The sequence below is a fragment of the Crocodylus porosus genome, unplaced genomic scaffold (assembly GCF_001723895.1).
Source record: "Crocodylus porosus isolate Cpor-Errol unplaced genomic scaffold, CroPor_comp1, whole genome shotgun sequence".
Taxonomy (NCBI): domain Eukaryota; kingdom Metazoa; phylum Chordata; order Crocodylia; family Crocodylidae; genus Crocodylus; species Crocodylus porosus.
The window spans coordinates 24,014,298-24,024,222 of NW_017728915.1; the positions used below are offsets into that span (position 1 = coordinate 24,014,298).

General features: G+C 40.5%; 1 protein-coding gene across 1 annotated transcript in view; it reads left to right on the forward strand.

Annotated features, from left to right (window-relative positions):
- LRP3 (LDL receptor related protein 3) overlaps positions 1-9,619 on the forward strand; it is a 62,866-nt gene extending 53,247 nt beyond the window's left edge. Inside the window, exons 6-9 of the mRNA XM_019535428.1 lie at positions 3,681-3,889; positions 4,192-5,278; positions 5,775-5,907; positions 6,808-9,619. Coding sequence (XP_019390973.1) covers positions 3,681-3,889; positions 4,192-5,278; positions 5,775-5,907; positions 6,808-7,614 — 2,236 coding nt within the window. The 3' untranslated portion in view covers positions 7,615-9,619. The remainder of the gene's footprint in view (positions 1-3,680; positions 3,890-4,191; positions 5,279-5,774; positions 5,908-6,807) is intronic.
- The last annotated feature ends 306 nt before the right edge of the window (positions 9,620-9,925 follow it).

Genomic DNA, 9,925 nt, shown 5'->3' on the forward strand with positions numbered 1-9,925 from the left:
TGCCTACCTAGCTGGAGTCATTTGAGCCCAGTTTTTCTCCTGCCCAGGTCGGGGGTCGGACTTGAAGATCTACAAGGTCCCTTCCGACCCGACTTCTATGATTCTGTGACCCTAGTGGCAGGGGGCATGTCCAGGAAAGGGTCAGCCCCTGGTGTACTGAGCATGTGCATTGCAGGTGAGGACATGCAGTTTCAGGTGTCTGTAATGGTATGTTGGCTGGTTTCTGCAGCAGTCTTTGTCTTTCAAATCTTGAGCCAGGGAGGGTCAATGCAGGGTGATGGTTGGGTCCTCGAATTGATAGTTCGGTCATTCAGAGGGAGCTATTTTTAGACCTACTGCCATTGTCTCTCAGCCACCCTCATTCATTCCCATTCATTTAGGAACCAATTTACATAGGAGGGAGATAGGCATAAGTCATAGGTTACAACATACTTACACAACAGGGCATGGGGACAAGATGGGAACAAGATGGAAACCTGACACACAAAATGTATACTTGACATCACACATGCCATACCACACTGCAGGTCTAAATCATATAATGTTAATATGAAACAATAAAATTCAATCCGGAAGTGATAGGAATAGAATAAATACAATATAAAACAGTAAAAATCAATACAAACATAACAGAACACTATTTATACGCCTCTGCCCAAGCAGTGATGTACCATAGTCCAGCCAGGGTGACTGTGGGGAGAAAGACCTTGGACTCCTTCCTCCACAGCCCCCCTCAGGGCTGCAGTGTGCCGTGAGGTCAGGGCAACTGCAGGGACAGCAAACCCCATCCCTGTCACCAGCTTGTGCGTGGAGCTGAGATCAGAGGCTGTCACTTGACTTGGGTCAATGACAGCCAAGGAGAGGACCCAGCACAGTGCTCAGGCAGAGCACAGGAGCTTTCCCAAGGCTAAAGCGGGAGCCATGCACAACACCACCTGGGATGTCATTGATTGCACTCTAAGCTAACCCTCAATGGGATTTGGCATAGATGTTTGATAAAGTGCTCTAACAGAAAGCACTTTAGTTTAGGATACCTCCTTCCCGGGTTAATGTAGAGTGGGGTCTGCCATTTTTAACGTGCTTTATGTGCCATGAATGTCTGTTCTGTTACAGTTACAAAACGCTTTTTGTGTGCTAAAAGTGCATTAAGGGTAATGTCTGTACCAGTCCTAGCAAAGCAAAGAAGCATACACAGGCATAGCTCATCCCTGACGGATGCCTGCCCAACGCCTTCTTGAACACCTTCAATGATGGAGAGTCCACAACTTCCTTGGGCAATCTGTTTCACTGCCTCGCTCTTCTAACAGTGAAGTTTTTTCCTGACACCCAGTCTAAACCTACTTTGGTGCAACTTCAAATCCTACACACTGTAGCAAGAGATAAAACGTGCTTTCCCTCTTCTTTATGGCAGCCCTTCAACTATATGAAGACTACTGTTATATCCCTTGTTAAGTGCCTTTTCTGTAAACTGAATATGTCTGTTTCAACCTTCAAACTCTACTCATGACTTGCCTTCAAGCCCTTTATCCTTTTTGTCACCTATCTTTGGGCCCTCTTTAACTTTTCTCTGTCTTTTTTAAAAATGTGGATCCCAAAATTGCACACAGTACTCTCTAGATGTGGCCTAACCAGTGCTGCTGAGTAGAGAGGCGCTATCACCCCCCATGGCTTGCACCTAATGCTTTTGTTGATGCTTCCCAAAACTGTATTTGCCTTTTGTGCAGCTGCATGACTGTAGACTTATTTTGAGTCTGTGATTTACCAAGACTCTCAGTTTATTCTCCATTGTGTTGCCTTCCAGTCAGGTGTCACCCGTTTTATATTTGTATTTTTAATTAGTCTTTCTGAGATGTAGGCCCTTGCTTACATTTCCATACTAACAGTTAAAATCTCTGGCTCTTTCTGGCTTCCAGAATCCATTAGTTAGAAGGGTTTAATGAGATCATTGATACTGGAAAATAATGTATTTCAGGGATGTATCTTGCAAACTAGGAAGAACCAGAGAACATCACTTAAAGGAGCTTTTAGCAGTAAATGAACATATTTCTGAGATGAATTATTCCCTATTGCTTAGTTATTTAGGAGACTACTGCACAGACATTGGATATTTCGGTTTTCAGTTTATTTTTGCACCTTTGTTATTCCCTCTCTTTCCATTCTTTGTGCCATGCCCTTTCTCTTGCTAATTGTATGCTTTTGTCAGAGAGCGAGAGCTTACTGAGCATGCATAAAAAGTAGATGATTGTAGGCTGAGACTCCTGGATGGGGTGGATTTGCTAATGTGCTTTTCCTTTTCCCTTGAAGGAAATGACCAGGCTTAGAGCTTTATGATCATACGGCCATATTGTACCCTTTGTATTTTCACAGAGCTTTTTCTGGTACCTATGATAGAATCTGTGTAGAATGTGGCCCAGCTTTTTGCTAAAGCTTTCACTTTTTCTGAGTATTTTCAGTGTGGCTATTGGATGTAATATATGTGATAACTTTTAACATAACTTAATCCCAACTCTGTGTTTGACAGGGAAATGAAACATGTTTTCTATGACAGCTATATCCCTTCTCTCGTGGAGAGAACTCCATTGTTTTAATCTCTCAAGGGAGATAAGTTGCATTGTCTAAGGCTGCTGCATATTGTGACACACACAATCTGAAGCTGATCTTGTACAGGATAAAATGCATGTCATTGCAGACAATTTATACAAACCCTTGCACTATGAGTTATATGCAGCTTTGGTTTTGTGGGGTTGTTTGATTTCTATGTTTGAACACAGGAGCACAAAAAGAAATTTATATCTGAGGAGGAAAAAAACTGTGGGCCAAAACCTACCTGTCGGGGGCCTATATGGATTTAGGCACCTAAATCTGATCCTGTTCCACTCTGCTCAAGTCTCTGGGATGACATGGACAAATCTACTTTTAGAATATGTCATTATGTTATCCTTAAGACTGAATCAAAATAGTGACAAGCAGGAGAACACGTTCAAATTTTGCCTTAACGTTTTTTCAGATTTTACACTAATATTGTTACACATCTGTTGCTTCTTCCCCTATCCACAATACCTATTAACTAGTCACAGATATCACAACCTCTCTTTTTGCCTCAGTTTCTCTTCCCCACTATCTTTACGTCTTGTCCGTAGATGAAATAAGATCTGACTGTTATTTTTGGGAGTTCAGAGACTTAACCGTAACACTTTTGCCTGCCCATTGCCTGAAAGTTTGATCTTTTCTGTCCAACTCCATGATTTTTCAGTGCAAAGAAAGGATTTTGTTTATTTATTGATGTATTGCATTAAGGCTGGAATGGACTTTTATAATCATCTAGTCTGACCCTTTTTCTTAATGTGCTTTGTAACGTGTAGTTAAACTGGAGTATGTCTTTTAGAAATTATTCAATCTTGATTTAAAGACATCAGGTAACAGAACATTTATTCTTTTATTTTTTGAGGGATTATTTAGCAGGGTATTTGTTTTAAATCTGTGTATTCTCTGTATGTACTCTGAGCCTGTGGGATAGATCATTTTCTGAATGGGGGGAAAAATGAGTGCTATGTTTGTGGGCAGCCACTGTACAATACATAGCTCACTGGTTCCTTTTCTTCCTTTTATGAATATGAAAGGATGCCCATATTCAGATTCTTATCCTCTGTCTTCATTTGTGTTTTCTTTGTTCCTGAAAGTTTTAGGAACTTCGATTTAGAGGACTCTCAGAGATGCTCTGTAGACTGGCTGATGATTGGTCCATCTTCCAAGAGAGAGGAGTACAAAGTGTGTGGGTCCTCCATGCCCCCCTCATTCATCTCTGCAAGAGATCACGTCTGGATATTTTTCCACTCAGATGCAACAAGTTCAGGACAGGCTCAGGGATTTCGCCTTTCTTACATCAGAGGTAAGAGCTCTGTACAGTTTCAGTGAATTTTGTTGGATTACTCAGAGCTTAGTTCACCATCTCTCCTCCAATTCCCATGGCTGGTTTTTTTCTGTTGAGCAAAGTCTAATATAAACATTGGTTTAAAGTATGGGCCTTGAGAGTATTGGACATTTTTATTTACCATTTGTCTTTGAGAGGATTCTTGAGGTGGGCTGGCCCAGCAGACTGAGTCACTTCATGCTGGGATAAAAAATTAGAATTAAAAAAACACAGCCAGGTGTTTTAAATCTTTTAATAATCTTTTTTTTTTACTTTCACAGGAAAAATAGCCCAGACTATTTGCCAGTCAGATGAGTTCCGTTGTGCAAATGGCAAATGCATTCCTAATACTTGGAAGTGTAATTCCATGGATGAATGTGGGGATAGTTCGGATGAGAGAAACTGCACCATGCCCCCAACGGAGCCTCAGTCCAGCATCTGTCCCTCGGGAACGTTCCAGTGTAGTATAGCCCATTCCACCAAGTGCTTGATAAATGAGTTAAGATGTAATTCAGTTAAAGATTGCAGTGATGGTTCAGATGAGGACAATTGCCCTGATCTTTCCTGTGGCAAAAGACTGGGTAATTTTTATGGGTCCTTTGCTTCCCCAGACTTATTCCGTGCTGATCATAGCCGGGCAGACCTACGCTGTACTTGGTATGTGGATACACAAGATAACCGGCATGTGCTCTTGCAGCTTGATTTACAGTTAGGATACAATGACTACGTGAAGGTGTATGATGGAATTGGGGAGAGGGGTGATAAATTAATGCAAACATTTTCATATCACAACAACAGGCACTCAGTGAGTGTGGAGTCCTCAAAGGGTCAGCTCACCATTTCATATCACGCCAGATCGAAGAGTACTGGCCATGGATTTAATGCAACCTATCAGGTAAAAGGTTACTGCCTTCCCTGGGAACATCCATGTGGAAGTGATGAGGAGTGTTACACAGATAAGCAGCATTGTGATGGTTGGTGGCACTGCCCAAATGGCAAAGATGAAGAGAATTGTCCTGCTTGTCAGAAGAACGAATACCCATGTGAAGGAAATAGTGGACTGTGTTATTCAATACTTGACCGATGTAATAACCAAAAGAACTGCCCGGATGGCTCAGATGAAAAAAACTGCTTTACTTGCCAGCCAGGAAACTTTCACTGCGGCACAAACCTATGTATCTTTGAGACATGGCGTTGTGATGGCCAAGAAGACTGCCAGGATGGAAGTGATGAACATAATTGTCTGGTGATAGTGCCCAGGAAAGTCATCACAGCTGCCCTGATTGGGAGCCTGGTGTGTGGCTTGCTGTTGGTGATTGCACTGGGTTGTGCATTTAAACTCTACTCGCTGAGGACTAGGGAATACAGGTAAAAATCTTGTGTTGATAAAGTTCTAACTTCAGTTACTGACCTTTTAGTTAAGGGAAAGAATAAAATGTCTATCCAAGTGGATGGATGAGATGCAAAGTAAAATTATGCCACAGTAAAATTGACTGCAACATTTAAGAAATGGGTAGAGTTTTGAGTTTTCAGCAGTTAAAAGCTGGTTTGTTCTTTCAGAAATGGCCAATGGATTCTATCTGTCTCTCTTGTGGTTAGTGAGAAATATAAAGTTATCCTACACTAGTATTTCTTTTGTATATTATTAACATACTAATGAAAAGAAGATTGTATTGCCCTGCATTTGGGTTACATTTTTTCCTAATCTAATTTAGTACTGCACTGCTGCCTGATGACACCAATTGTAGGGAAACTGGATCAGAAGATCCAGTTTGCCCTCTTTTCTCCCTTCTCTCTTTAGGTATGTTGGTTTGTGCAATGTTTGTGTCTGTCTTTGTTTTTACTCTGGTTATGTTGCTTCCAGAGCATTTGAAACCCAAATGACTCGGCTTGAAGCAGAATTTGTGCGGCGGGAAGCTCCACCTTCCTATGGGCAGCTGATTGCACAAGGACTTATCCCACCAGTTGAAGATTTTCCAGTTTACAATGCATCGCAAGTAAATGAAACTTATTACAGACTCCCATATATTGAATAAGTCTGCATTGTGGTGTTATACTAACATGAAACTACTTTGTAGTGGGTGAAAGTGTTGTAACAAAATACATGTAATGTATTCTGTACTGCTGAGTTACAGTTATACATTTTCATGGGATGGCTGTGTTTGTAGCTAGGGCCTTGTGACTGCTGCAAGCTAAATGGATAGAAGTCGTGTGCACATGCAGACGCACACATTGTACATCAGAATGTAATGATAGAGAGAAGTGTGTCAACAAAAATAGAAACAAAGACAGGCATTTCAAGTTGAAAGGAATTTAAAATAGAAAAGAAAAGAGAAGTGTAGGCACTTTCTTCTGGAAAAAATTCCAGGGATTTTTAATTAGCAAATGCAAAATTTATTTAAAAAACTGTACTTTCTTATTCTTGTATTTTTCCAAATCTGCCTTCCACTGTTTAATACAGCCCCTTTCCTAGTGTACTAAATGTATAATTGATTAAAGCACTTTTAATTATGTAAGCACAGAGGGAGTTTGCTTTTGTCTTTTTCTTTTCTCCCTTTCTCTAATGAATTGGGTCTTACCTGCTCCACTGGCATTGCAGTGGGGTAGTACCCAGTGGTGCAATACTCTGAACCATCATAGCAAAAACCTGCACCTAATTGTGCTGAGCTGGGGAGGCTAACCTTGGAAGCAGTGCTGAGAGGGTTCTAGGAAAAATGAGCAGATTCTGATTTAATTTTAAACAGAGTTTATTATTACATTGCCACATTCAAGCTGTAGTTTTCCCTTCTAAGACTGCTACTTGGATGCACTCAGATGGAGAAGTTAGTGGATAGTACAGCTGCAGATATTTGAAGTTGTTCTCTGCCAAAATCATGGTTTCTTGTGTCTGTTTATAGGCATCTGTGCTGCAGAACATCCGAACTGCTATGAGGAGACAGATGAGGCGCCACTCTTCAAGACGGAATTCATCCCGAAGGCGCCTAGGCAGACTCTGGAACAGACTTTTCCATAGACCACGAGTGCGAGGACAGATCCCACTCCTCACACCGGCACGCACTTCACAAACAATCCTGGGTGATGGCATTATCAATCACACAGATGGGAATATTCAAAGCCTCCCACCTTCCCCTGAAGGACCTAACTCAGAGTCAGAGAGCCAGGCCAGGGGACAACAAGATATTGGAAGCAGCAATTTGCAGCCAGTGGCTGAAGCCTCAGAGCCATCACCCTCCGCTGTTTTATCTAATACTTGCACAGCTGCTCATGCAGAGCCAGAGACTGGACAAGCTGACAAATCTTCAGGTGCTGAGCCTTCCAGCAGTGAGCTAAAACAAACCAATAAAGTAGATTCAGGAAAAACTTTCAGAGATCCTTTGTCTGAAAGTCTTACAGAAACGCTTCATGGAGGGGCCACAGCCAGAAGGACTGTTGCAGAGAACAGTAGTTTAAACAGGAGTCATCCACTAAGTGAAGAGCCATGTAGATTGCCTTTAAAAAAATGGGAGTCTGCTTACTTAGACAGCTCTATGAATGTTCATATTCAGGTGGATGGACAACACCGATGTTGCCCTCATCCATATCGGGAGGAACCTCTGGGTATTCATGCTGCTTGTTGCCATTCTGTGGAAGTGCCAACGCTAGAGTCCTCTACTCCACTCTCAGAAATCAATACCAGTGACGATGAATCTTTACTTGTTTGCTAATAAGATTTTGCTTTGGCTCTGTAGGTTTTGTAACTTTGGAATTTACAATACAGTTCACTGACTATAATTGACACATCCACTCTCAACTTTGTCTGTTAAAACCAATGTGCATTAATCCTGGACAGATTGCAGTACTCATAACCAGACTAAATGAGACCATTTTTGTCTTCATTGATATGCCTGAAACTCCAGTGGAGTGGAGCTGGGCCACAGTATGTGATCAGGGGTTGAGAGTGAATGCAAATCTGTTGTTGCAGTTTGGAAGAATCTCTATCCTTTGTTTTTTTTGGGTGCATTTATTCACTTTCACTTTGCAATCAGGGAATTTGAGTTTGTTTCGTTTTAAAATAGCACACTAATGTCAATATTTAGTTAGAGAGAATTTGGCTGGAAACTTGGGTAGTATAAAACGTGGAATTACAACTGTGAACACTCAGCTAGACACAGCAAGTGGTTGTCCATATAGGTTGTAGGTTTTAATTAGAAATGTTTACAGAGCTCTAAAATAGATTACTTCATAGAAAATAAAATTTGTATAGGTTCTTTTTTCTGAAAGTCACCACTTTTTCTGCTCCCTTCAGAAATGTAATGATGACTGTGGGTATCCAGAAGCAGCCATTACAACCAAAGTTTCTGTATGCAGCATACAAAGTAAAATCAGGTTTATTTTCCACTCTAATTTCGTAATTGCAGATTAGCCATGTTCATTTGAACCCCATTTGCAGCAATATTTATATTTTATATTGTTATGTATTGTATTCATAATGGTTTATTCAGGTTGAATTGTTCTTTGTTTTTTTCCACTCTCTTTTTCAGTTGAATATAATTACCTCACTTCGGGGAATAATCTGGAGAGGTACAGAGCTCTTGCAAGTCTCATTGGCTTCAAAGGGAGTTGCTGAGTGCCAGTATCCAATATGAACAGGCTCCTTAGTTGCATCGAGCTAAAATATAATACAACATTATTGGCCTCAGTACAGATGTTTTAAATCACTTACTGGGTTTTTTTTTGGTTTTGTTTTTTTTAAGTCCAGGATAGCTGGGAAGATCAGTACCATTTTAAAGACTGAAATTAAGCAGGCTTTAAGTATTTTATGTAGACCAGTGCCTTTTGCTTTTTTAATTTAACTTGAAGGGGGGGTGAGGATGTTCATGTGGGAATCACCCAGTACAGAACAACAAAAGTCATCTGGTGAAACCTTGGCCCTGTTGAAGTAAATGGGAGCTTTGCCACTGACTTCTTCTGGGCAAGGCTGTCATCCATGTTTTAGTGTAACTTTATACTTTATTTTCCCTATGCTGAAGTAGCTATGGGGTATTTTACATAGAGTCAGCGTGGTTTAGCATTTATAAGTCAGTGTTGCTACTCCTCCGCCGGTGGGCAGGTCCAGGGTGAAGCATATCTCAACTCTCCATCACGTGTCTAATACTGCGGGAGACTTCTGAGTTAGGAACTTAATAGGAGCCTTAACTCTAAATCTGCCAGACAGAATTATTCATTAAACATGTATTAATGGTACATTGGGGTTAATCTTGTGTTTAAAAAAAAAAAATAAAAAAAAAAAAATGTAAAACTGGGCTGCACTATCCAGATAATCTCTAGCTACTGCAGTTCCCTTGAATGTAACAGGAATTAGACCTGTGCAATGAAGTATGGATTGATACCTTAAGGTTGAAATGTTTGCCCTCTTCATGGGATATATTCTATCCTTGCTTTTTGTGCAGTGCTCCCAGTGGGAGCTCTAGCCAAGAAACAAGGTAGGCCTAGGCCCTCCATGCTTTGTTTGGCTCAACAAAATTGTACTATGAAAGAACTGTAGTGACTTGCTATATGTATATTTTTCCTCTCGGATATAGATGACTTTTACACTGTTTGTTCCAGAACCAGAAAGAAATGGATAATTCAAAACTCGAATGACATGAGTAGCAGGAAAGAGTTTTGGTCAAAATGCTTTAACAGTTAAGAATCATATTTATATGAAATAAAATACTGTTTACTCAGTCATTTCCTTCAGGTGTCTTTATGGTCAGTAGTTCATTTAGCCAAACAAAAAGCTAGTTTTGAGAAATAATTTACTTCCTGGGCATTTCTAAGCATTTTGGGTACATTCCACTCTGAAAGGTCAAGTACTGTAGTCACTGAACTGCCAGGGTTGTTTGTGTCCAAGGCTACGGTTTTAGTGCGTTTCTTTTTGTCTAAAGGCAATTTAAAATACATAAAGTTGTATTTATAAAGTAGTAAACTTATAATTGGGTGAAATACTTCAGGGTTAATACTGTGCAAATCTGAAGACTCTTATTAATAAATGTG